General features: G+C 58.1%; 1 protein-coding gene across 1 annotated transcript in view; it reads right to left on the minus strand.

The window, feature by feature from the left end:
• Positions 1–8,937: 8,937 nt before the first annotated feature.
• Positions 8,938–27,633, minus strand: part of MB21D2 (Mab-21 domain containing 2) — a 55,791-nt gene continuing 37,095 nt past the window's right edge. Inside the window, exon 2 of the mRNA XM_075938277.1 lies at positions 8,938–10,978. Coding sequence (XP_075794392.1) covers positions 9,714–10,978 — 1,265 coding nt within the window. The 3' untranslated portion in view covers positions 8,938–9,713. The remainder of the gene's footprint in view (positions 10,979–27,633) is intronic.

Below are 27,633 nucleotides of genomic sequence, written 5' to 3' on the forward strand. Positions count from 1 at the left end.
TGAATGTACAAACACGGAAAGACAAGGGCCGTGACTCAAAGAGCAAACGAGCTCATAAGAAGCGGGCAGCGAATCGGAACCTCTTCCTGGCCTCCTAAGCCTCAGGCTTGGTTCCTTGTCCAGCGGAGCTGCGCTGGGGCCAGTTTTGCCCTGGGAGTTGCAGGCTGCGGTGTGTCACCGGGTAGGTGTGTTGTCAGTGGGGTTAGCGTGGGTGTAGGGGGGCTAGGTGCCACATGGAACAGCTGGCCCTCATCCAGGCCTACCTAATTCCAGGTTCAAAACAAAGGAGGTAGCCCGTGCGAGCCAACACGCCTTTAAACGCCAGCCGAGACAACCCCCAAGCGAGCGTGGAATGCTAGGGGGTCATTTCGACGAGATGCTAAAAGTCCACGACCCCTCTGTTGTTCTACAGCGACCCCTGGCATATTTCTTAGGAGTTGCTTGAAGAACCTGGCTAATAGCCTTGTCCACGCACCACGCGGCTGCATGGTCCTCCCACCCCAGCAGTGGCTGCATTTCAGCCTGCCCGTGGCCGGGCTCAGCGAGAAGGACGAGTCCTGAATGCAGTCAGTTTTTAAAAGTATCAGCACCTTTCCAAGTGAAAGATGATCTATAAAACGTCAACAGGCCATCTGCACAGCAAGCTGGGAAGAGATCCAGCTGACAGGCCTGACATAAGCTGCCATATGGCCCAGCTGCCCTCTGTATTGGACTGGGCCTGTGGGCCAGAGGCCTGTGGGCCCAGCTGGATAAAGCCCTTCTCTGAGCAGAGCCTCCAGACGGTGGACTAGCCAGCCTACAGGACGTGGGACGGAGTTCCTCGCCGCCGAGTAATCCACCCATGGCTCCTTTATGCTAGATACGTTCCTGCTGTTTCTGAGCACCGTACGGTTGTGTGAGTGAGCAGGACACGTACTGGAACTCTAGAAACCTGGGGCCTACTCTGAGCCCTGCCATGGACCAGCTGGCTGCTTGGGCAAGTCACTTCACTCCACTGTGCCTCAGTTTTCCCATCTGTAAAATGGGGATAATGACACCCCAGGCCTGTTTAAAGCCCATGGTGATCAGCTGTGGAAAAGCCAGGCCTGAGAGCTAGATATCATCGTTAAGCAAGGTGACTAACATCTCCCATGAGGGGTCTGTTCCCTCTCCCATAGCATTGTGCATGGGTAAGTTGGTCCAACTCACAGGTTGTTTTTCTGGAGGTTCTCAGGGTCCACACCGCTCTGGGCTTAGCTCGGAGGGCCCGATGGTGAGCTGACCCCTCGCTTGAAAGCCGCTGCCCCATGGCACAGGGCTGGTCCCGTTTACCAACAGCCTGGAGGAACCCAAACTCCTTCACGGCCCCTCCTCTAAACTCGCCAGGGCTCCTGTCTGTGCTAGACTTTAGAAAACAAACCTGCCGCTTCATAACCCCCAACCCTCCCCCCCCCTGCAGCAGCAGGAGCCACCTCCACACTGGGGCTCTCAGGGGGGCAGCGTGGAGCAGAAGTGCCTCCGTGCTGAACTCTCCAGTGTCCCGGGGGGGCGCCCTACGCAGGCCCCCAGGTGAGCTCCAGCCTTTCGGCAGGGGATGGCCCTGGCCTGGCCGCTTTTGAGGGGGCTGGTTACTCTCGAGGCGGATTGGGAGCCCCCTGGACGGACAGGCCCGCGGCCCGGAAAGCCGTAGCGTGAGGAGACCTGCCAGGCGATGGGGGGGAGGGTCAGTTAAATGGGTCAGCAGGCTGCAAAGGGACCGTTGGCCAAACTAGAAAGGAGACCCCCAAGGAACCTCGGGCGAGACCCGTGGATACGGTTGGAACGTAGCAGAGCCTGGTGCGCGAGGACTGGCGTCCGGAAAGCGCCCGAGCCAGCCCCAGAGGGCGTGGCGCCTCGGCCCGTGCAGAGAGGCCGGCTGTGTCACTCTGGCAGGGGCCATGCCTGTGCCCTCCCCCGCCGGAGTGTGAGCAACACAGCCCAGGGCGCCACAGAAGGGAACCAGAGCCTGGCATCAAACTGCGTTTTGGGGGAACCGAGGGGACGAGGCCTCGGGGGACCCCCCACGACTCTTCTTCAGAGCAATCAGAGGCAGAGTCCCCGCAAGCGGAGCGGGACTCTGCCTCCCTCCCCCCAGCAGGAATCCGTCCCTGTCCGCAGCCTGACGGGAAACAGGCCACCCCGACCAGACGGTCAGGAAGATAAAAGGATCAGAAAGGCCCAAATGCAGCTTCTATTCTCCCAGGCAGCGGCAGGATGCCAAGCCAGGAGCAAGGACAATGAGCCACAGACAATAGCTCCTCCAAGCAAGCTAAATAATAGCTTAGGAAGGAGCAGGGCGGGGGAAGGGCCTTTTGTCCCCACTCCATGCTTTCCAGAGAAGCGGGGTGCCCGCTGGAGCCCGCCCTGGATAAAGTTCAGTTCTCGGCTCTGGCCGGTGCCAGCCAGGGGCCCTCGGCAAAGCGGCTTTTCCAGGATGCAGACGTTTCCCGCTTGCGCTTGTGCACCCACCTGCTTGTTCTCAGCGCTGCCGGAGAAGCGACATTTGCAAGCCCACACAGATAACGAGGCTTCGTTCGTCCCCCTGAAGGCGACCGGCAGGGGAGGCGCTCGGAGCAGGCCGCCAGCCAGCCCTTGGCAAGCGGAAGATTCCTCCTCACCGAACGCACGAGCAGCTGTACGTGCCACAAAACCACGGCTCCCGTTTGTTCGCCTGTGAGGGGCCACCGGACGCCTTGTGGGTTTTGCTCAGAGACTCAAACACGGCTCCCCCGGGAGTGTGTAGTGCAAAGCCCCGACAGCACTGGGCGCTGAACGGCGCAGGCACCTGTCGGAGTCGTGATGCGAGTCTAGAAACGGTCCTGGAAGAAGTTTGCTCCAGCACCTCCCCTCCCCGAACTGCAGCTGCTGTGCTACAAAGCACTGCCTGGTTTACACGGTGCGGTGTGTAACCCGCTGGAGAGCGTGACCGGGGCCTGGGCACAGATCCCCAGAGGCTGGGCGTTGGCGCAGGGCCCTGTTACAGAGCTGGGGCTCTAGCAAAGCCGCAGCCGGTGCCTGCTGTTTGAGATGCTGAGGTCCCCTGTCTGGCCTGCTGGGCATCAGCCCCGATCTCAGCCAGCGCCCGTGCCCCAGGGATTAATTCCCACCTGTCGAACGTCTGCTTGCACTGTGGCCCCGATTCGGCAGAGCACTCGCTTATTTCCAGGATGTGCTCAAGTCCCAATTGACCCCAAGGGGCTTGACTAGCCCTCTCCCACCAACCACCCCACACCAAATGCTTCCTGGACACGGCCCACGGCCTCCCCGCAGCGTTTGGCCCAGGACAGCACCGAGGGAAGCAGCAGAGTCCAGAGCACACCCAAGTACTTTCCCAGATCGTCGCGAGGCCTGTCGGGCGGAGGCTGTCCTTGGGCATGCTGGGAAGCAGGAGGGAAGCCCTGAGCGGCTGTATTCATCTAAGGCCTTTTTAATGCTCCCACGCTGCCCGGGAATCGACCCAACAGACGTGCGCTGGGTAAGCTGACACCGGGACTGGAAAACCAGGCAATGATTTCAGCGCACCCCGTTCACAGAATGGAGCTTTTGGATGGTTTCCTGGAGTCCATTATCTCAAGCCACTGGAAGCCGGGGGCAAGCATCACGACTCCAGGGATTGGTCACATGGTACACGGCCTTCGCCCCGCTCCAGGGAGAAGCTTCCGACCCAGATCAAGCCAAACCTGGCTGTAGTCAGAGCCCTAAAGCTGTGCAACTGCCTGCTGGTTTCTGGCCACTTCCTCGCAGGCAGGCGTCCACCCCGCGGAGCCCACTCGGGAGTGGTCAGCAGGGGGGCCAAGCAGGGAGAGCCCGAGGGGCTGGAGGTGACGGCTTCAGGATGCAAGTTGCCCTGGGGGAAGAAGGGACAACCCCAGCCCCCTCTCACCACAGCAGTTTGGGGGCAGGGGAGAAGCGCCTCTCCATGGCCGCTGCAGCTGTAACAGCTGGGGGAGGGGTGCATGTCCACTGGCTGGGGAGCAGACAGACAGACACACACCCCAACTCTCTGAAATATAAAGCAGAGAGCTGTCCCTTTCTCCACCCTGCCCCTTGTTGGCCCACTGGGCTTATAGCTGTCCTGATCCTCATCTCTGCCCCCTTGCTGCCCCCTCTGGTCATTCTGCAGCATAACTGTCCCTTCAATCAGCCCCCTCCCTTTCCATTGTATGAGAAACAGTCGCATTCCAGGCACATCCCATTGTCCTGGCACAACCAAACTCTGCCCTTGCCGTAAGTTAGGGGAAGAGGAAGCTGCCATGGCACATGTGGCGAGCCTAGCTCTTACTATTCAGGAGGAGCTCTTGAACAAATGGACTCACAGACAGACAGTCGGACATTTCATAGTAAGATTGAAAACCTGCTGCTTTAATTACATTTGGGGAGGGCATCAGTCTGCAGTCACTGAAAGGGTTAATCCCTCCTTACACACACGCACACGCACACACTCACACATGCGTTTTACCAACAATCGCGTGAGCTCTTGAACCAGAGGTCCACTCCTCTGGCTGCAGGGGTACTGGGGCAAGACAGAGAACAGCAATCCCCCCGGTCAGCCCAGCAAGCCGGATGCCTCATGCATGAGCACACTGCAACGCCGCAGCGCAGCCTTTCACCAGGCTGTGTCCACGCCCCCGGGCTCTGTTCCCAGCTCCCCAGAGTCCCCCACAAAATAAGACCGAGAAATAAGCCCCTCCCTTTCCATCGACGCGCCAGCCCCCCCGTGCAGCACCAGTTTTCCCAGGCGCACAGGCAGATGCCTCGGGGAACGTGAGTGATGGAAGGACGAAGCGGCAGCTCCGGGGGGGTGGAGCCAGGTGGCTGGAGAGGCCGGGGTGCCTCCCTCCGCCACGAATGAGTAGAAACGGCAGGAGACTTCCATTGCCAGTGGCTCTCAGCCTGCTCCAGACTCGGGCCCCGGCCCCAGGAGCACAAGGGGAAGGGCAGAGCCGTGAGGCTGCAGACTCTGAGAACCCCAGGTCTCAGCACCAGCCCCCAGCCAGCTCATCACCGCAGGCCCACCGCGGTCAAGAACGGAGCCAAGTGGAAAGCGGGCAGGGGCGAGCCAGCAGGCGGCCAGGCTCCGAGGAGGAGGGAGCCCATCCCGTCCAATCCAGCAGTGGGTGCACTGTAGCATGGCCAGTCCAGAACGGTGCTGAGCATCTTTGGCTGGCTTCCTTGGAGGGAACTCAGCAACGCCCCGGATCAGGCCCCAGAGCTCAACCCGGGAGAGGAGGTGGCTCGTGTGCCGTGTGAAATGGAAACGCTCTCACCCCGGACCGCTCTGGGGCCAAACCTCCCAAGGTCTCGCCCCCAAGCACAAGGTGCCCAACTCCCACAGCACCAACGGAGGCACCCAGGGGAGCTGGGCACATCATCTGCTTAGGTGCTCTGGAAACCCCACACGGGGCTTATGTACTTGTGAGAAGCTGGCCATGCCGGGGGCCAGGGACAGAGGGAGCGGGAGACGGCTGCCAGGACCCAGCTGATCTGTGTACACAGGCTCCAGCCTGCACTGGTGTGACAACGCGTCGGGGCTCCCCGCCTCCTGCACCCCCGTAGGGGCTCGAACAGACTCCCCCAGACAGTAGAATAGAGGGAGTTTATTGCCTCTCCAGGATACAGCACAGCACAGATGGAATCGAGTTACAGGAACTGGGGCTAGGAGGGGGTGGCTGGGCCCTACAATCCCAGCCCCCTCCCTAGCTCCTTCTTCCCTGCTTCCCAGACAGAAACTACAAGACCGTCCCTTCCAGCCCTGCCCCCAGCCAGGGGCGGCATCCCACCTCCCTTTGTTCCTCTCCCTGGGGGGTAACTGGTCGAACAGGTCACCTGCCTGACCCATCAGCTACTCTGCTGGGCCGTGGTACAGGCAGCAGCCAGTGGGGGTCACCCACAGCCCAAGCCCAGCAACCAGCAAGGTACCAACACTACGTCACTGTAGCCAGACAGTCCCCCCCCCCCCCCCCATCTCATCCATCTTATTTGCCTCTCTGAAGCATACAGGGCAGAGAAGGAGCAGTAAAATCAGCATAGTCTATGCTGGCTCATCTGATCCTGAGAAGCTGAAAAAAACAGATATGTGGAGAGAGAGAGCGATTAAGGCAATAAGCTGGCCTCGAGGCTGCGAGAACGGCCCCGGCTGGCACCCATGTTGATTTGAACACACACACAGTCCCTGGGAGAGGAATTTCCCACTGAGAAAAGAATCCCCAGTAATTCCAATTTAGTTATCTCTCTTACAAGTGTAAATTAAGTTCACAACTCCCTTGTAAGAACTGGCCTCACAAAAGACAGACCAGCCCCATTTGGCATGACAGATAAGAAAGAGAAATACGTGACCCCATGGGTATAAAGGTGGTAGAGCAGCACACTCTCTTTTGAGTGTCATTCTACCCTTTACCTGCTGGTCGGGTTTGGTGTTTGACCTCCCGAGGTTCTATGGGGACGCCCACCTCGTATTTTCGTCTTTCCTAGGAACTGAGGGACCGGCCCTGGCCTGACATGCTGGAGTCGAGAGGCACAGAAGGGAGTAAAAATTGTACCTGGATGTGGTCCTCTGTCTTAAGTGTACACATAGGAAGAGTAAGCTGTTACTTGGTACCATTATTTCTATGTTTCTATCTTTATCTTCTTTGTAACCATTTTTAAGATCTATATTTTGCTGGCAGTTAAGAAATAGAACAATAGCCATTGAAACCATATGATTTATAAGCTTCCTCAATAAACCTGTAACTGTTTAAGTTTTAACCTGACTCCTTCAGTTGCTGTAACAGAACCAGGCACAATTTAAAAGAACTTCAGCCGGTCTAAAGGGACCGATATAGGGAGCCCTGACCGTCGGCTGACAGTCACAACTAGTCTCTAGTTATGTCAGTCTGAGTCAAACAGACATGAAGCCAAGCAGCAAAATCTTATCCAGATCTTAGCTCCCTCCCCATAATTAGGGTTACAGCATCTCCGGTTAGGGGGGGCGTGTCTCCACCCAGGATCCAGCTGTGTTATCTGCACACTCTCTTATCCAGGCAAGTCAGCTGTTCTTGAATCTGGGGGAGGGGCAGGGAAGGACTCTGTAGTGATGAGCGCTGGGGACCATTTTACTCTCAGACCAGGTCTACATGGGTACATCTACACGGCACAGTTATTTCGGAATAAGCTACTCCAGAACAGTTATTCTGAAATAGCTTATTTCAAAATAGCACGTCTAACACTTCAGGGAAGCCTCAAAATAAGTCCGAGGCCGGTTTCCCTAGTGTAGACGTGCCATCTCGATTTAGAGCCCCAGGAGGAATAACTTAGCCCCTCACCAGGGCTGTTCTATTTCAAAATAGCAGCAGAGCAGCATCTACACACGCCTTATTTCCAAATAGCTATTTCGGAAGAGGCGTTATTCTTCGTAGAATGAGGTTTACAGAGGTCGAAATAAGCCGTCCCTTATTTCGAAATTATTTCAAAATAATGGAATTGCTGTGTAGACGCACCCCACTAGACCTGGAAGGTCGGCGTACAGTCTGCAACTCCAGCTACGGAAAATACATTAAGCCCTCTTGGCACCATTCCCACTGCAGGAGGATGATGTGAGCAAACTCTCCCGTTGGCTTCCCTTACTCCTCGGGACTGTCAGGAGTAGAGTCGCCAGCCAGAGCTGTCCTCACCATTTGATTTACGGGTCTATACTAGACCCACTAAATCAAATGCCAGAACGTCGATCTCCGGCACGGTGAGTCACGATGTGCCCTTAGTGACCAGGAAGGATGCAAGCTGGCACCTACTAATGTTCATTTGTAATCCAAGCACTGAGATCTAGCCAGCGGGGCTAACTGTTCCCATCAGGTAAATTACCTCAACAGGTTTAAGAAGGATGTTTTAGTTTGTTTCTTTTACCTGATGCAAGGACAGGATAAACATCTTCAAAAACGCCTAAGGGATTGGGGAGCCTAAATCCATTTTCAAAAGTGCCTCGGGCTCTCGGCGCTTAAGTCACTTATGAAAAATCTCACCTTTGTCTACCAGACAAAAGCATTTTTAAAGCAGGGGGTTGCTGGGCCAGGACACGGGTCACTCCTTGAATAACACGGGTGCAGAAGAGGGACACACTTTCTGCAAGGCCTTTCCAGAGAAGCCAGGGAAATATTTTCACAATTTCTCGGCCCCAGCTCCAGTCAACGTGCAGAAAAGCGGAAGGATTTTCAGTTCAAATGGGGCATCGTCCCTGTTTATTTTAACCTGCTTTCTAAAAAGGGAGCGAGTCTTCTTTTGCAGAGCCACACCATTGCGTTCCATAGAGAAGGTTGCAGTGGAACAGAATGTCAGAAACCCAGGTGCTTGGGAGTGGTGCCACTGATGTCAAAATGGAGCAGCAACAGGTGAGACGAGAAACTGGCTCCAGATGTGTTTCAACTTAGAAGTAGGGATGCAAGATCCCGATTAATCAGCTAACGAGTTAAATGTTAGGTTAACCTAATGTTTAACGGGCTAACTGACTAAGCCCGTTAAACTGGAGCAGCCCTTGCTCCTGGGGAACTGGTTAACCGTTACCTGGTGAGCATCACTAGGTAAAGGTGATGCTAACCGGGTAACCAATTACCCGTTCACATCCTTACTTAGCAGCGTGCCAGAGGTAAGATGTTCTGCTCTTCTCTCCTGGTCTGGATGACTCACTTTGCACACGATATCCCTGGAATCATGTTTTACAGTGACAGAAAGTGCAAGGGACATGACAGATGGGATTTAAAGGAGAACCGCACCAAGGCGAGAGGCACAGGAACTAGTGTGTACCATGACGTATAACAAGCTGAGCCCCCCCCCAATCCTCTGTAGGACTGCCACTGAAGACCACGGGTGCTGGGCGGGCTCAGCACGTTGCAGAAGAAGGCAGAAGAATGGATGCGAATCATAAAAGAAACACAACCCATGGTGCTGAGGTAATGGCAAAAGATTTCATTAGTGCAATTAACATTTATAATGGTATGTTCTTTAATAGAGAATTTAAATAAGGCTTTGAATAATTACACACACTAAAACTAACACCCCATCACTTTATCCTGCATGGAAAAGCGGCAGAAAAGCCTCCACGCCCTACAAGGTCCAATTACGAACAATTACATTCAAGAAGAGGTGGCTTCCCAAACCCCCAACAGCTGCTTGTTGCATCGTTAGTTTTCCCAAGCCTCCTTGCTCCCTCAGCGTGAGAAAAGCGTGAAGAGCAGACACGCAGCACTTTCACCGTGGGGAGGGGAGCAGCAAACGTGCTGAGTAGCACTTCCCAAGCGGGAATCTCACCCAATTTCTTTATGGAGATGGAAGCTCATGGAAAGAACAGATTTTTTTTTAATGCAGAGGAAGGTGAATTCTCTCCTCCCTACCCAAACACATTGTGCGTCATTATGGAAGTTTGGAAAAAAATGGTGTGGGCGTGTGTTTATGGCTCAAGTTCTCCTTTAAAAAATCCTACACACAAGAACGGTGGGGTATCGGTGAGAATCAAAGCAGCATATGAAATAGTAATATACTGTTTCAAAGTCTGCACTGCCCTGCAGAACCCGGACTCACAATGGGCTCTCTTTGTTCTTAACAGATCCAATCTACACTGGATATGTAAAAAACAAGGGGACCGTGTCACCAAAAAACAACCTACACGGTGTAAAATCTTAAAAAAAAAAAAAACCCAAATCAAACCAAATACAAATGTTGGCGAAAGCTCAGAAAAATTTATCATCGATTCGGAAGTGGGGCCTGGTGACGTCATCTGGGTTGATGAAGACGGAGATGGATTTCCCCGGGTTCTCCGTCACCAGCTGCTGCAGTTTTTTGGCTAATCGGTCATCGGGCTGGTTGGGGTCCCCTCCATCGGACTGCGGGGAGGGGATGCTGCTCGTGCTGCCTCGCCTCTGGAGCTCCAGCGTCAGCCGGTTAGCGGCTTTGACGTGCTCGATGGCAGTTCGGAGGTGCTCCGCGGGATCCGAGCGGACCGAGGACAGCTTCCGCGCATGCAGCATGACCGTCTCCTCGGACAGGTGCTCCAGCATGTTGCACTGAGGGATGAAGTAATTCGGACACATCTTATTGACCAGGCAGTGTTGCAGATCGTCAATGAGGCCCAGCAAGAAGTGGGCCGCATAATCCTCTTGAGCCAAGTAGCTGGCGGGTAGCCGGTCGCACGCCCACAGCATCATGCTCCGCAGGTGGTAGGGGCTGATGGCTTTGGGGCGGGAGAGGAGTTTGATGATGATGGCTTTGCAGGCCTGGTAGGCTTGCATGAGGCTGCTGGAGATGCACTTCTTCAGCTGCACCTCGCTTCGGGCGAACGACAGCCTCCACTCATTGTCCTTCTTGCCCTTGTAGGAACAGGCAGGCACTAAGTAAAACCCGCTGATGACTTCCTCCTCTGTGATCTTCCCATCCCAGAAGTGGTTCTCCATCAGCCAGCTCTGGGCCACCGCCGGCCACCCTTTGAACGACACCACGGGGACAATATCGTACAGCATGCGGCTGCTGCCCACTCCCAAGATGACGGATATTATCGTCCCATTCTTCTCCACCTTCTCCACTTTGGGCATCCCTCGCTGCGGCTTCTTCTGGATCTCGGACAGGACGATGCTGATGGAGTCATAGAACCAGTCCGCCACTTTCGTGGGTGAGAAGAAATAATTGGTCGCCCCGTTGATATGGTCCACGATGGTGCAGCAGTCTTTCCATTTACTTATCGTCCCCTCGTCAAAGAGCCGAAGGCTCAGCCAGGAGTGGCACAGAGCCGAGTGGCGCATGTCCAAGGTGACCGGCTGGTTTCGGTCGTGCAGTTTCAGCGCCGGCACGAGGAGGGTGAAGTCCATGTCGTAGTCGGTTCCCCGCGCATAAACGTTTAATTCGTCGAGGTCGAGATCCACCACACCTTCCCGAACGCCGCCCGAAAGGAGCAGGTACTCGTTGGCCACTGGGAGCTTTTGGTCCAGCTTCTGCACCATCCCTGCAAGAGAAGCCAGATTCATTTCAGAAAGCAGGACAGATTTTGGATTGCATGCTTAGTTCTCATGAAAACTACCGTGTGTCAAAGACGACATGCAGCCGCCATGGAAATCCAGCACTGCTCTCCTGTGCTACAGGAGACCGAGGTTTTGTCTAGAAGAATTAACATGTAGTAAGGTGGGGTGGAAATTCATAGCGCGCTGGTGCGCTACCCGCTAACTGGCTCTCTGGACATTGCTACTGAACACTAAAAGTTCCCCCATGTGCTTGGACAGCAGAGGGTCAACGCATGCTATTCAGTGCATAATAGCAAGGCTGACGGACTCAGCGTGGGAGGCTGTGCACGGCGCTGTACATTGACAGCCCTACCCACCACACATTTACTCTCCACTGTGACAAGCCCTTGGGCAGTGCGTCCCTGCTGGGGATAAAGCCAGCCCGGCTCCCTCTGAGACCACAGCAGGGCCCCCCTCAACCTCTGGCTCCGTTGTTCAGAATCAACCTGTTGCAGCTGACAGTCGGACGCAGCAGTCCAGGTGGAACCTCTCTAAACTGGGACTCTCTGGTCTGGCCACGTCTGGGGACTGGCAGGACCCCAGATGGTCCTGGACCAGAGACCCCTGGAGGAGGAAAGGCAGCAGGGAGCCCGGCTGAGCTGGCAGCAGTGGGGCTAGTGACCAGGACCCCTGCCAGGCCTGCTCTGCGCTGCCCTACACACTGCCGCTCACTCAGGACAGGCTGCCAGATGACAGACAGGACAGGCTGCCAGGTGGGCCCCAAAACCTACGCGCAGTCCAAGAGAGATCACAGCGTTACGAGTCGGCCCCGCGGAGCACAGAGTGCCTGGTGCGACCTCCCCGGCCAGGGCAGAGCCGTGTTCCAGGCAGAGCCCAGTTCACTGTTCACATCGACATTCAAGCCGTCTCCCTAGCTCGGCACGTGAGCGCAGAACGCTTAGTCGGCACGTTCAGTACCACGGCTTAACGGGTCTGTTGTACAGCGACCAGCCAGACTCACTCGGACAGTTCTATATAAATGCAAACGGGGTTGGCTATTGCTCTGTAGAGAAAATACAACAAACTGACCGGAAAGGCAGAGAGATACTTAAAAACCAAAAGAGACAGCAGCAGCTCGTCTGAGATTTAACCTCCCCCCCCCATTCAGCACATTGAGAATTAAAGTGTGTGTGTGAGAAAGAGCCAGACGTGCACGCACACACTTTGTGACCCATTGTAAGCTGCCATTTGCCCTGCCTTGCGCTAGGGGGCGGTGGCAGATGAAACCAAGCGCGCTAGCAGAATACGGAAAGCGCCATTGTGGTCTGGCTTGCAAACCCCAGGTCTTGGTTTGAGGCACGACTGCCTCTCCCTTTGCCAGCCAAGAAGCCGCTGAAGCGAGGGTGGCCAGGTGTCCAGTATTGACCCGGACAGGCCGGTATTTTCGCCTCCTGTCCGGTAAAAAAATTCAGAAAATACTGGACACCTGAAATGTCCTGAAATGTCCGGTATTCTCTGGCTTTTTCCCCAGCCAGGAGGCGAAAATCCCGGGTACTTAGCCTGGTGCTGCAGGGGAGCTGTCTGGCCCGGAGCAGGAAGACAAGATGGCAGACGGCCGCCGCCAGCCTGTTAGGGCCAAAAAGCCTCAAAAGCCAAGCGTCTCCCCCCTTTTTTTCCCAACAGAATTTTTTCCCTGGAGGTTTTTTTTTGGGGGGGGGGGGGTATTTTGGGTTAAACCATCTGGCAACGCTAGCTGAAGCAGGCGGCACGCTTTGCTCGCCGGACATGCAGCTCGGACACCAGCGCAGGCCCCCAGGAGCCTGTGCTATTCATTCACCGCCCTTGTATTTGGCTGCTGCACCGGGCGGTGCTCGGGGGCCTCGCTCGGGTTGGGCTCCTGTGAACGGGGCAGCCCTCCCTCCCCTACACGCGGCAACCACCGTCTCGGCCAGCCTGGGCCAGGCCTGCAAGCTCGCCGGCAAAAGGAAACTGCAGCCTCCCGAGCGCGGGCTGTGCCTCTCCCTGCCCTCCCCGCATCCTGTCACCTCGCGGGCAACCTCCTCCCGACTCTGCCCCCTGAGCCCCCCTGCTACCTCGGAGAGCCCCCTGGCTGGGGCTGCTCCTTGGAGGGGGCGGTGGCAGGGCGCAGAGTCCTCCCTCTTCCAACCCACAGGGCTCAGTAGGAGCATCAGCCAGGACGGGGTGGGCCCGATGTGGCAGGGCTCACGGCAGCAGCAACGAGGCTCAGCGGGGAAGTCCCCCTTCTGAACCCAGGCTTGGGGCAACTCCAAGAAGCTGCAGCCTTCCCAAGGCTGGAGCCCCCGGTACAGTCAGAGCTCCCTGACCTTCTCGCCCCCCCCCCCCCCCCCGCAAAGTCCTGCTGCCCTCCTCCCACACAGCTGGCCGGGTGTGTTTCCCGGTGGGAAGCCCTGGTAGCCGGAGGACGCTCTTGCGAAGCAGCCTGCAATTCCTCCCGACTCAGAGCCGGGGAGGGAGCTCCATGCCCAGGCTCGTCTGCCAGGTCTCCGAGGTTCAGAGGAGCAGCGGAATAAACCACTGGCCGCTCGTTCCCTCGCCAGACCCCGGATCTACTGGCCCGGGGGGAGCTGCCGAGCGTCACTGGCTGCAGGGGATGAGCCATCGGGCTGCCCAGTCCCCTCTGCCTGGAGAGCTGCGGATTTTCAACCCCAGCCCGTCTGAAGCTTGACTCCTGCCCCCGGGAGGGAGCCGCCCGCTGCCCCGGGAACAGGCACATCCGCTGAGCAGAGACAGCAGGCGCTCCAGCCGGCAGCGCTGCTACCCAGGAGAGGTTTGAAACGGGGCCCGTTGATTTAAAACTCGCTCAAGCCCTAAGTGAAAGGCTCCGTGAGCCACACACAAGATGCAGAGAGGTTTTAGGAAGCCCGTGGACTCGCTTATATCACTGTGACGGCGTGCTGGGGTTTTCCCGTTTCCTGCACCCCCGTAATGGCACGGACAGACCCTGCCAGCCAGTAGAACAGAGGGAGTTTATTGCTTCTCCAGGATACAGCACAGCACAGATGTCATCTGGTTCCAGGGCCTAGGATGCCTCAGCCCCCCTTGAGATGGGGGAGACTGGGCCCCTAAATTCCAGCCCCTTTCCCTAGGCTGCCTCCTCCATGATATCAGACAGAAACTAACTCACTTCCAGCCCTGCCCCCAGCCAGGGCTCCACTCCCCTTCTTCCCATTGTTCCGCTTCCTGGGAGATCACTGGTCAGACAGGTTCTTAGCCCCCTTGCATAATGACTCATCCCCTGCCCTGCTGGGCCGTGCTGCAGCCAGTGGAGGTCACTCACAACCCACTGCCCAGCATAGCAACCAGCAAGGCACCCCCCACTACATCACAATCACCCAGTCGAACCAGCCCACGGCCATGAACTCTACCGGGCATCGGAAGCGAAACAAAGGCACAAAGCCACCCCCCTCCCTAGGAAACTGAGGATCAAGCCTCCAAGCCGATTGGGCCAGGTACCTGTATCCAAAGGAGCTGACGTCCCCGCAGAGGAACCAGGCTGATCTAGGTTGGCTTTGGGCGCAGACTGTGGCTTTGAGGTTACAGCTAGAGAAATACGACAAGGGCCCTTTTCGAATCACCTATGGAGCCCGAATCCAGGACCTCTGGATGCAACCACGTGAGTCTCTGCCACCTGGGCTCCATACTCAGATCTCTCAACAGCACGGCAGTGGAGGAGCCAGGGACCCCATCTACGCCGGGATGGAAAATCCCCTTTCACCACGTAACTGGTTACACGTGTGTAACTTGTTAACCGCTTACATGGGTGAGGGTTAACTGCCCATTCCCTCCCCCCCCCCCCCCGCTGGGGGCAGGGCTACTCCAGCTGGGCTAGAGCGCCCCCTACTGGTGGCGTGATGCAGCAGGCCCACGGGAGCCTCTCGCCAGGTTTCAGCATCCCCCGCTTGCAGCCCAGTGGCCACTGGCTAACCAGTCACACCCCTAATCTACGGCCCTGCTGCGAGAGGGGAACCCAGCGCCACAGGCGGCCAGGGCGGGTTTTGGCACGTTTCTTCGGAGAGCTCGTCTGCCAAGCAGCTCCGTGGCTTCTGGAAGCTGGGCTCTTGCTCTGTGACGTGAGCGAGGACCCCCCCACGCTTGGACCCCGGGCTCCTCCTAAGGACCATTAAAACCAGCAGCAAGTGGACGAGCGGGGAGCAGAGCCCACAGGCTGGGAGACGTCAAAGCACCTTCCCCCAGGCTCCCCCCCACAAGCGGTCAGCCCCGGGTGCCTGGGGCTCGTGCCGAAGGGCTGGGCACCCCCTGGAGGCAGGGACAAAGGGGACAGCTGGAATTCAGCCACCCAGGATCTTCTCCCACTCCACAACCCACCAGGAGGCAGCCTGGGCTCACACTCGCCTCTCCCCCACCAACCCCCCCTCCCTCCTCTGGAGGCCACGGGGCTCTAGCTGCAGCCCTGGGGAGGTGGCAGCAGTACGGGTGGCACAGGGGCGCCAAGTCTGCTGTGGAAAGTGATACTGACGAGCATCACTTGTCACGGTGCCGCCCTTCCTGCTGCTAGTGCGGCGCTGCCGTCAGAGCTGGGCACCCCATGCTGTCAGCAGAGCTGGGTGGCGGGACACGTACTTTTGGGATGGGGGAGGGGAGGAGGAGAGGCATAAATGACTGCAGACGAAAAAGGGGGAGGGCATCAAAGAAGTCTGAGAGCCACTGCCCTAGAGTGACTAGCATCTAATGCCGGAGACTTCACTAAGGGAGACGGATGTGTCTGCTTTAATGAAGCCACGTGCCCTAGGGGAAGGTGTGCACCATCCCGCTGGCGAACTGAAAATCCACGTGTGCTCGGCGCACGCCCCCGTTCCACTGAGCAAACCCAAGAGGGGGCTCTTCAAACAGCCTTTAGCTACAACGCGCAGACTAGTGGAGTATTAACAGAAGCCCCCTGGGGGGTGAGGATGGACAGAATAAGCCACGTGATGCCAACTTCGTCCACTACAGCAGCCAAGCCGAGCCAGCGATTCTTTGTGCACTGCTGGCTGGAGCCTATCGATCTTTCTCCTTTTCTCCGTCTATTGTGAGCAGGCTGCAGCGCACACCCTGGGACCCAGCACTCTTGTTTTAAAAGCCAACCTTCTGGCTCAGTGCTTTCTGTACAAGATCGGGAAGAAACTGGGACACTTCTTTTAACTGCCTGCCCCCGGCAGAATCTGGACTGTGAGCCGCTATCCTACACGCGCGGGCCTAATGGGGACAAGAAACAAGAAAGTTAGACGCAGAGTCAGATTCTGCTCACCAACCACACTGCTCATCCAATGGAGTTACTCCAGATTTATACCAGGGAAGTGGAGATCAGAATCTGACCCTGGAACCGAAGCGAAGTGAAGCAGATTGATCAGCACTATCATGGTCTGAATAAGGACCAGGAGTTTGGAGGGCAGCAGCCAAGCAGGAGAGGGGGAGAACGGATAGAAAAGTACATAAGAACATAACCGAAGAAGGTTTAACGTTGGAGTGTTGTATATTTTAAATGAATGGAGATTGCCTGTCTCCTAGAACTGGAAGGGACCTTGCAAGGTCATTGAGTCCAGCCCCCTGCCTTCACAGCAGGACCAAGTACCATCCCTGACACATTTTTGCCCCAAATCCCTAAATGGCCTCCGCAAGGATTGAACTCACAACCCTTGACGTTTGTTACTTTGACACTGGGCCTCCATTTATTTAACCAGGCTGATTTCTCGTAAACCCGCAAGTGACCGTCTCAGGCATCACAGTTCCCCTGACGGAAACGCGTCTTCGACAGCCTGAGCCGGCATTACAAACCAAAGAGAAGGTGGGGACAGGTCTGTCTTAGGCACCGCTGTGATGCAGTTCAAAAGGGATTCGTATCCAACAGGGTAAGAACAGAATCTTAGCCAAGTGGGCTAATTTGGTACGAACGCAGAACAATCCCAAACCCACGCACCGCGAATCCCCCCGTCAGGAGCCAAAGTAAACGAGGCGGCAACGCGGACGTCTCCAATCTTTGTTGAACGTGATGGGACGGGGCTGCGGCTCTGTACAGCGCGGCGCTGCGTACAACAGGGCTCGCTCGCCCACTTCTGCTGCAGAGTGTTTTATGCCGCTCTCTTTCATGGCGTGTCATTAAATGAACCTGCCCTTCTTAGGAAAGCTCCACACAACTGTGGGGCTTCGTATTATTTTGGGAAGCTATTGTGAAGTCTCACGTCAGGAGACAGAGCGGCGCAGCCTTGTGGGAACGGTGTTATGTAACGCAAAGAAATAGCGACTCTGAACGAGCCATGAGCGGCAGAGCCCAGCCCCCCAACTCATCCCTACGCCCGCCCGGAAAAACCTGCAGCGCAAGGACTGGAGCCAGCACAGGGAGCAGCCTGCCAGCGCTCTGAGACCACCAGGAACCACCAGGCAGCATCTTCAATTACACTGGCAGGATTCCCCCCCCCCCCAGTCGCTGCGCCCTCCAACACCGGCTTTCAGCTACAGCTGTGCGCCCCACAAGCGGCCGCCCAACTGGCTCCCTGTACCGCCCCTCTCTCTTGGCGCCACTGCCCCCAGATACTGCTTCTGGGGCGCAGCAGAGATCCCAGTTCTGCCCCCACATGCTCCTTCGGGGCACCACTGAAGCGTGAGCGCGGGGAGGAATCAGCCCAGAAGGTTTCGCTTTGGAAGAGACACCAGGGCTGTGTCTACACTGGGCCACTTATTCCGGAAAATCAGCCACTTTTCCGGAATAAGCTGCGAGCTGTCTATACTGGCCGCTTGAATTTCCGGAAAAGCAGTGACGATTTACTGTAAGAAATCAGCTGCTTTTCTGGAAAAACTATGCTGCTCCCGCTTGGGCAAAAGTCCTTTTTCTGGAAAACTGTTCCAGAAAAGGGCCAGTGTAGACAGCACAGTAGTCTTTTCCGGAAAAAAGCCCCAATCGCGAAAATGACGATCGGGGCTTTTTTCCGGAAAAGCGCATCTACATTGGCCAGACGCTTTTCTGGAAAAGCAGCCTGCCAGTGTAGACGCTCTTTTTCCGGAAATACTTTTTGTTCCGTTTTAAGCATTTCCGGAAAAAGGTGCCTGTGTCGACGTAGCCCAGGAGTTGACTCTTTTGGGGCCTGATCCTGCAAGGGGACTGGGCTCTTCGGAGGAGGTCCACAGCAGCGCCGTGCAGGATCGGGCCCCAGTCCCGGCGCTGTCTGCTCTTCCTTCCCTGCAGCAACGTGGGAACTCAGCCCTGGCCCGCAGATTTTCCCACGCACCAAGCCCCCCCAGCGGTCGTCCCTCTCCCTTCCCCATCACGCCAAGGCCCAGGGCACCGGGTCAGCCTGGGACGCGGAGGAGGGAGGAGGCCCGGCTCCTGCTGCAGGACACAGAGGGCTGCTGCGGCTCTACCCGGGAGGAGACTCAAGTCTGATTTCAAAGCCCTCTGGGCTCCATGCACCGCAAACCCCGTTCAGGCTGCGGCCAGGGCCACCCCCTCCCGTGGACGTGCTGCCTCCCGGGGACAGGCCGAGCGAGTCTTTACACGCACGCAGGAAACCCCCATCACGGGCTCCCCTGGAGCCTCCCAGTCAGGTTAGCCAGAGAGGAGCAGCCCTTGACTCACAGTATACGCGGCCCCTGGGCTTCCTGCAGGGCGTTTGCTATTTCTCATCAGTTCCTAGAGGCACAGCTGGCTGAATGCACCCCCAGGGCACTCTGGGAACGCTCACAGAGGGGTGTGAAATCTCGGGTGCCCCGAATGTGGGAGGCAGGGGTGCGCAGAGATAGCACCCCCAGCTGGGAGTCAGGGACCCGAGATCTTCGCCACCAGCCTGCTGTGTGCCTCAGTTTCCCCATCTGAGCCGGGGGGTGGGGAAGCAGGAGACAGACACCTGCACTGTCCTCCCGCTGCTCCACCGTTTCCCATAAAACCACAAAAAGTTAACGTAGGTGCCGCAGGTGGGGGCTGCTTCACAGACCAACCCCCGCAGGACGGAGGAAGCCACAAATCAGGGGAAGCGGTGGCACCGGCAGACCACCACCAGCTCTTCCATGGCTTTGGCCTCCGCCGAGCCCTGACAAATGCATGGCTGGGAACCAAGGCAGCTCCCGTGTGTGCTGGGATGCTTACTCCGGGGAGCAGAGCCGAACACATGCGGAACGCTTGGAAATTGCTACCTGTATTCATTCTATGTACGGCCGTGTCCCATGCTATAAGGTCGTGCTTTAACACAGGTCTGACTGGGGCAATCCCCCCGGGCCCTATGCTTTGGGGGGGAGGGGGGCGCACTTCAGGGGGATGGAGGGTACAGGGCAGCCATGGCAGGAGCAGCAGGTGGTCTGGTGCCAACAGCAGCGAGTGACCTGGCTCCAGCTTGCCCCGCTCCGACAGCTCCAGGGAAGGGGCGGGAGCCGGGAAGAGGCAGGGCGGGGCTGGAAGGGGTCACAACACTTCCACAAAAAGCACACGGGCCGGGATTGTTTCTGAGAAACTCACGGGGTTCTGGGCTGCAGATCTTCCGAGCCAGCAGAGCCTCAAAAGCAAGTCAGGCCACAGGAAGTCAGACAGCGGGTTTACAAACCACGAGTGGGGAGGGGAAGAGGTGTCTTTCCATTTGAACCTGGACCGTGCACCCCGGCCACGTTTTCACGCATTTCTCTGCCAATATAAAGGATAAAAACCTTTATTTTCAAATGGACGTTGAGGTTCCCCTTGGCCAGTGAGCCTGGAAGTTTGATGATGGGTTTAAACCCGTTGTCTGACTTCCCGTGGCCTGACTTGCTTTTGAGGCTATGCTGGCTCGGAAGATCTGCAGCCCAGAACCCCGTGAGTTTCTCAGAAACAATCCTGGCCCGTGTGCTTTTTGGGCATCCCCTGGGAACTCTGCGGTATCCAGACCCCGTGAGAGGAGGGGGAATGAACACACAGCGTAGCCAGCTGGCTCCAAATGCGCATGCACGGGTAAGGCTTGCAGCTGGATTGCCTGACGAAAGAAGTTTCCAGACATGTTATTGAACACGGCCAGATTGGCTGAAGTCATTCAATGTGGCTTAGCCGCACTATCCAGCGTTGCTCGGGGACAGCCAGCCCCATACCGTCCATATTTATGCTCATAACCAAACAGATGCAGACAAGACGGTGCAATGGAGAAGGCGGAGGAAAAGGGTTAGGGTAGATGGAATCCCACCACCAATCCTGGCACAGCAGCTGTCTCTCAGCTGGCAAAACGTTCTGCTGCACGCACAGCGTCAGGTGACACCAACTTCACCAGCTCCTGCCGACAGCTGCCCCCTCCCGGTGAGGAAGATCTCAGACCCCCCAGAGCTGCGTGCGGCGGAAGCGCCGAAGAGGAGCCTGGCCCCGTAAGGAGGGCATTGCGTGAGAAAGATGACAATGATGAAGCGGCACTCGTGTGCAGAACTCTGCTCAGCCGGGCGTGGCTGCTCCAGGGAAGGGCTGAGGAAGAGGGCACAGCCCTTGGTTTGCAGCGGGCACAGAGAACAGGTGGGTGCAAACACAGGTCATGTAGCGAGCGCAGAAATCCTGCTGCGCCAGGCAGCTCCGCACACCCAGGCTCCTGGCTCTGCCCGGCACACACGCAAAGAAGAGATGGTCTCCACAGAGCAGGTACCGGCCGCCCCCTGCCCTGCCAGCACAGAGCTCCCGAGGGCCGGCTTGCCACCGGCAGGGCCAAAGCATAAACCAGAGAGAAGAACACCATACCGCAGTCTGTGTATTCACCCATGCCTGCTGCTCACCTGTGCTGTCATCAGCCTCGGAAAACACTCCACGGGCCTGTCCTCACACGCCCTGAGCAGCAAGGGCGGTTCCGAGGAGGGGGGCCTGACATGATAAAAAGGGAGACCAGCCTCCCTAAATCTCCAGGTCTTCAGGGTCCCTCCCTTGTCCCCTTTCCCCAAAGGAGCACAGGCCTATGCGATCGAGAGCGCTGATTTCACATGAACCACTGCGGGGAGATGGTAGGGGCCAAACCAATGTTCCTCGAATCTTTTCCATCCACGTGCGGAATAAAACTGTGATGTGCACAGAGGCATGTGCTAATGTGCACCACCAGCAGAAACAAAACACCTCGCTGTGGGCGCTCTGGTAATCAGCTGGGCGGCACTGGAATTTCTCCTGAGTGGCTGCACAGGCGCCCGGCTTACAGGGAACACTGGGCCGGAGCCTCTGGAACGGGCTTCCTCTGATGGGACATAGGAGCGACCTTCTCTGTCTCCCGGGGACACGCCAAAGTGGAGGCTCTAGACAGAGGTGCAGTGCGTGGGGGGCGGGGGAAGGGGAGTTTCTCTTATGCTTCAGGGAGGCTTTGCCTTTCCGTAGTGCTCAGACTGGCCCTCTGTTGTAGAGATTCCTCCGATACCGGCTTTGGGCACTTGTCAGTTGCTTAGCCAGTCACTCCAGGCAAAATGGTTGTGTCCACACATGCCAAATTGCTGGTCGCCTACCACGCAGGTCACAGTGCAGGAGGGAAGGGGGGAACAGCCAGAGCATTTAACCTTCGCCCACCCCAGAAATCCCAGCTCTGTTCTCCCTTCACTGAAGGCCGGCGATGCCCGTGGCACTTGTGAAAGATACAAGACAGCAGGTTCCTTACAGTGGCATTACCTCTTCTGTCAGCAGATGGTGCAAATGCACCGGCTTCACTAGGCTGCAGAAAGCATCAGATGTGGAGAATCGCTGAAAATAGGAGTTGGGTGGGGTCAGGTTTCTCTGGGGAAGGCGTGAGAAATCTCTTCTCTCACCCCCTCTCCGCCACCACAAAGGCCTGGCCCAGAACGGAAGTGAGAAGCTACGGCACAGTGAAATGCGACAGCGATATACATTAGAATCACAAGGACCCAGTGACTGACGGGGGATGTGCTCCCGCCATTACGGGAGTTGTTCAAGACGAGGACAGAACCCACCTGTGACAGGTGGCAGGTGGAGACAGAAACGCCGACCGCCCCAGGGCATCTAGAGCATGCAGAGCCACTATGGATGTCTCCCAGCGTGAAGTGCCTTAGCTAGTGCCAGGATAGATCTCGCTCTCTCGCTCTCTCTGTGTGTGTGCGCGCACCAGGATAGATCTCTCTCTCTCTCTCTGTCTCTCTGTGTGCGCCCCAGGATAGATCTCTCTCTCGCTCTCTGTGTGCGCCCCAGGATAGATCTCTCTCTCTCTCTCTGTCTGTGTGCGCCCCAGGATAGATTTCTCTCTCTCTCTCTGTCTGTGTGCGCCCCAGGATAGATTTCTCTCTCTCTCTCGCTCTCTGTGTGCGCCCCAGGATAGATCTCTCTCTCTCACTCTCTCTGTCTGTGTGCGCCCCAGGATAGATCTCTCTCTCTCTCGCTCTCTGTGTGCGCCCCAGGATAGATCTCTCTCTCGCTCTCTGTGTGCGCCCCAGGATAGATCTCTCTCTCTCTCTCTCGCTCTCTGTGTGCGCCCCAGGATAGATCTCTCTCTCTCACTCTCTGTGTGCGCCCCAGGATAGATCTCTCTCTCTCTCTCTCTCTCTCTCTCTCTCTCTCTCTCTCTCTCTCTCTGTGCATGCCCCAGGATAGATCTCTCTCTCTCTCTGTGTGCGCCCCAGGATATCTCTCTCTCTCTCTCTCTGTGTGCGCACCCCAGGATATCTCTCTCTCTCTCTCTCTCTCTGTGCGCGCCCCAGGATAGATCTCTCTCTCTCTCTCTCTCTCTCTCTCTCTCTGTGTGCGCGCCCCAGGATAGATCTCTCTCTCTCTCTCTGTGTGTGCGCGCCCCAGGATAGATCTCTCTCTCTCTCGCTCTGTGTGCGCGCCCCAGGATAGATCTCTCTCTCTCTCTGTGTGTGCGCGCCCCAGGATAGATCTCTCTCTCTCTCTCTCGCTCTCTGTGTGCGCCCCAGGATAGATCTCTCTCTCGCTCTGTGTGCGCGCCCCAGGATAGATCTCTCTCTCTCTGTGAGTGAGAGAGACTTGAGTGTGTGTGTGTGAGAGAGAGAGAGACTTGAAGAATTCACTACGGACTACCCGCCACGGAAGGCCGGGGGTTCTGACCAATTCGGTTTTACTTTAGTATTTAGCAGCCACTTTCTGATTCTATTAGCCGCCCAAAAGCCAAGCAGGAGACAGGCCATTGGCTGTGTCTGCCAGGGCCCACGCACAGCGCCGGCTGTTTCCAGCAGCACTGGCAAGCCCGGCTTGCTCCTCCACATGAATCAGTCGTGAAAAGACACCACCCCCGCCCCGGGGCACTGCGAGTGCCATCCCTTCCAAGCCGGCACACGCCCCACGGGCAGACACGGCTCCGCCTTGCCCTGGCAGCAGGTGATGCGGTGCCTTTCCAAGCAGGAGTGACAGCAGCCCCACGCCCAGGAAGTGAAATAGACCCACCTGTCACTTTCACTTTCCTCTGGCTGCACTTCACTCTTCTCAGTCCCACAGCCCGGGGGCGGCGGCGAGGAGAGATTTGTACAGTGTCTGCCCGGTGCTACTCCTCACATAGGCTCCCGTTATAAACCGGAAGCAAAAAGCAGGGATTTCAGAGCCCTGGTTCTGTAACTCTGGTGGGCACCGGGCCTGCCCCCTCCCCCATGCACCCACCTCTCGCACTTTGGGGCACTGCCTACCCCCCTCCAGTGCCCCAGTGTGTGAAAGGCCTGGGGGGGGGGGCGCAGGCGGCTGCAGCTCCTTGAGCAGAAGGGGGACACTCGTACGGCCCCCTCCCGAGCCTTGGCAGCCCAACGCTGCACTATGGGAACTGAGGCACAGGCGGTGCCTTTCGTGAAATGCGGCGCCAGCGCGTGAACCTGGCCCACTCGGCTCTCCCTAAAGCCGATTCCCAGGGCATCGAGCGGGAGGGGCGCCGGGGAGCCAGGACTGGCTTTGGAGTTACAGACACTGAAGATCTTGCCAGCCTGACATCAGAGGATTCAAAATGGACACTCAGCTGTGAGCAAGGTGGAATGGGGGCGCTTGGTTGGCCCCTCCCAGAACAGCCAGGCAGGCGGCAGGGGTCTGGGGGGCTGAGGCACAGCCCGCGTTCTGTGGGCCACAGAGGGGACCGCTGCATGTCCGGAGCGGGCGCCCGTGTCCAGACCAGCCATCGGGGCTGGGCGTGTGCCAGGGGACAGGCGCTCCAGAGGGAACCCTGCAGCGGCGGAGAGGGCCTCGGGCCACACCGAGCTGGATCTGACCAGGGCAGCCTGTAGCCCTGCCGCAGGGGAAGCTGCCAGCGAGCTCTGCGGGGATCCTACAGGTCCGGGTGCAGATGTTTAGGGTTTCTCAAGGCAGACTTAGGCCTAGAACAGGCCCCTCCTGTCAGTCTCCTCCGGTGGGGCTGAGACGCACCCAGGCAGGGAAAGGAGCCAGCTGCTTCTCTGGTGGCCGTGGGGCTAGGAACCCGGAATGTGGCAGCTCAGAGCAGCTTGGCTCAGGGATCCGAGCGCGGGCAGAAGAGCCAGGTGCAGGCGGAAGAGCAAACACAGGCAGGTGCTGAGCTTATTTAACCACAGGAGGCAGGAAATGCAGGAGGCAGCAACCTGGAGGAGACCATGCCCAGCAAGGAAGGCCGGGAGACGCCCCTGCTTGGCACGCTTGCTGTGCCGGGCTCTTGGAGCTGCGCCGGTCCCAAGCCCCTGAGTCCCGGTTCTCCAGGAGGAGGCAATGTCAGGCTTTGCGCTGGTCTTACTGCCGCTTGCCCGGGGGGACCGGACTCCTCGGAAGCGGCACCACGAGCGCCGTGCTCCCATCCGGACGCAGCGTGTTCTCCGGGCAGCACCCCCTCCCCACGGCAGTTAGGAGCGGGGCCTCGGAAGGCAGCGGGACGGGCGTCGTTACCGAGTGAAGAGCAAGCACGGGGGGTTCTGACCACGTGCCTGCTGGCCGCGGAGCCCGGAGGATGCACTTGGATTGCGATTTCAAGCTTCCCTCTGCAGGCACGAGGGCTGCACACTCGCTGCGTGTGTGTGTGTGTGGGAGGGGGGTCCATTACAGTGAAAACAGAGTCTCCCATAATCCCAGGACCGGGGACTTCAAGACAAACACCCGACGGCCACCGGAGAGGCCAACCCCCGGGCCCAGCTGAATGACTGACCCATCAGAACCTCTAGCGACCCCTGCCGACGTCCCCTCTGCCTGAGCCCGGCATGCAGGCACCTCCAGCGTGCACCGCCCTGCGCAGGGCGATCGGCCGCGCCCCGGCACAGACAGCACCTTAGCCTGCAGGGGCAACCTGCCCACAGCAACAGAGGCCGAGCAAACTCAGGTCGGTAGCTTCGGGGAGAGAGGAGTCGGATGCCAGGGACGTGGCCCCGCCCAGCTGAGCCCGGTGTGGATGCCTGCAGGCACGTGGAAAGGCCCCACCGCATCGCACCCTCTTCTCCCAGCTGCTCCACGTTCCTTGGCAGGTCTCCCATCAGTAACACCTCCGCATCCTGCTGCACCTCAGGCTCCCCGGGCACGGGAAACATCCGGGCTCCAAGCTGCCGTGGGTGCAGGCGTTCATTTCCAGCCCGGGTGTACGGCTTCCTGCCTCAGTGCCGCCAGCGCAGCATCCGCTCCGCACCCCCTGCCTGTCGAACAAGCAGCTCTTCCCCATGCCCCCACCCACCCTCGGTCCCCTCTGATCTGCCTGCCCCGAGCGCCCCAGCGCCGGGCAGCTTCGCAATCTCCACCCAGCCCAGAAGGGCCCCGGCACACGCTGGCTCCCAGGGTGGAGCCGTGTGCCATGCACCGTGGACCATGCCCAGCAGCAGGGGCCGGCTGCAGGAAAGGCTCCCATCTGGGGCCGCGTGGACCTCGACAGCCTCCTGTGTCCTGCCCCCCCACGTGCGCCGGAGGCCTGATGCGCTGGGCACGGAGCCAGGGGCAGAGCAGCCACCGGTGGGAAGCGCAGCTGTGGGCTACGTGGGCCACCTGCCAGGCTGCTCAGTCCGTGGCCTGCCACACGTGGCCAGCAGCACCGGAGCCTCGGCGGCCAGGGCTGTCTGCAGTCCCAGGAGCGGCCACTGGAGGGCAGGTGCCGCCCAGGATTGCGAGGCCCCTTCCCGGGGAGAGGGGGGATGCGCTGGTTCCTTGGCACGCCCGGATCCAGGGCTGAATTCAGTAGCCCAGCGCGCTGGCTGGTTTCCTGGGGCTGCATCCTGAACCTGGGAGCGCCGCTTTGTCTCACCAGCTGCCTCTCTCCACCGGGCACAGCCAAGGCCCCTGCCACACGCGTCATGCCCAGCCAGCCTCCTTCCCTGGGCTGCCAGCGCCTCCTGGATAGCGATGGGGGGGAGGGCAATTCCTTGGGGGAGGCCTGGAGGAGTCGGATCTCCCGGAGGGGCAGAGGGAGCATCTCCAATCACAGGGCCCCGCGGTAGGCATGCGAGCGAAAGCGCAGCACCGTGCGCCAGGAGCTGCAGGGAGCCATGTGCCAGGAGCTGCTCCAGGGACAAGCTTGCTGGGCACTGCAGGGATTGCTGCAGCCAGGCGGCCATGCGCCCCAGGACCTGCAGGGATTGCTGCAGCCAGACGACCGTGCGCCCCAGGACCTGCAGGGATTGCTCCTGCCAGGCGGCCATGCACCCCAGGACCTGCAGGGATTGCTGCAGCCAGGCGGCCATGCGCCCCAGGACCTGCAGGGATTGCTGCAGCCAGGGGGCCATGCACCCCAGCTATGTAGGCATTGCTGCAGCCAGACGACCGTGCGCCCCAGGACCTGCAGGGATTGCTGCAGCCAGGCAGCCATGCACCCCAGCTATGTAGGCATTGCTGCAGCCAGACGACCGTGCGCCCCAGGACCTGCAGGGATTGCTGCAGCCAGGCGGCCATGCACCCCAGCTATGTAGGCATTGCTGCAGCCAGGCGGCCGTGCGCCCCGGTGCATATAGGAATTGCTGCAGCCAGGCACCGGCAGCACAGGCCAGGTCTTAGCACCTGTATCCACGCGACCCCCGGGGGCAGTGCTCTCCCCCAGGACAGCAACGCCGTGCCCCCCACGCCACGGCCGCCGAGAGGGCTCCAGGCTAGGAACGCCAGGCCCCAGGGCACACGTGGCGTGAAGGCGCCGAGCCCCCCCCCCCCCCCCCAGCAAAGTCCATCCACTGCGGAAGGTGACCTTGGTCAAACACAAACTCGTGTTTCTAAGAGGGCAACAAAATGTGGCCAGCCAGCCTGCTGACTCGCGTGGGGATCGTTATTAAAGGCTGTTGTTTAAAGGAGCCGGGCCTTTTGGGAGTGTTAGAAATCCGGGTGCTGCACGAAGCCCGAGAGGAGATCGACCTAAACTGGGAGTGTAGCACAACGGCACGATTCCGCCGGCCCCCATGGAAGGGACGGTTTTGAAATATCGACGGGGGTTATTCATTCGCAGCACTCCTAAGGACACTCGGCTTTAAAATGTTTTTTAAGCTTCATAAGAATTTAAAGGGAAACTTGAGACAAAATCTATGTAGCTATCACTTGGAAAACAGGGCCACAGACCTACAGTGCTCTGCAGCGGGGCGACTGCCTGATGGCTTTTAGATACACTTCAGAAATGCTATCAAGATGAAAAATATGGTCGAAATCTACAAAGTAACGTCACAGACAGACTTGGGTCCATGAACGCAGAAAGCCCCACTGCGGTGCCTCGTTCTCTAGCCGCGAAGGGCCATTACAGATTCTTTTGAAAGTCTATTTCCAGCCCCTCCTCCCCTTTTCTTATCCAAG

The sequence above is a fragment of the Pelodiscus sinensis genome, chromosome 10 (assembly GCF_049634645.1).
Source record: "Pelodiscus sinensis isolate JC-2024 chromosome 10, ASM4963464v1, whole genome shotgun sequence".
NCBI lineage: Eukaryota > Metazoa > Chordata > Testudines > Trionychidae > Pelodiscus > Pelodiscus sinensis.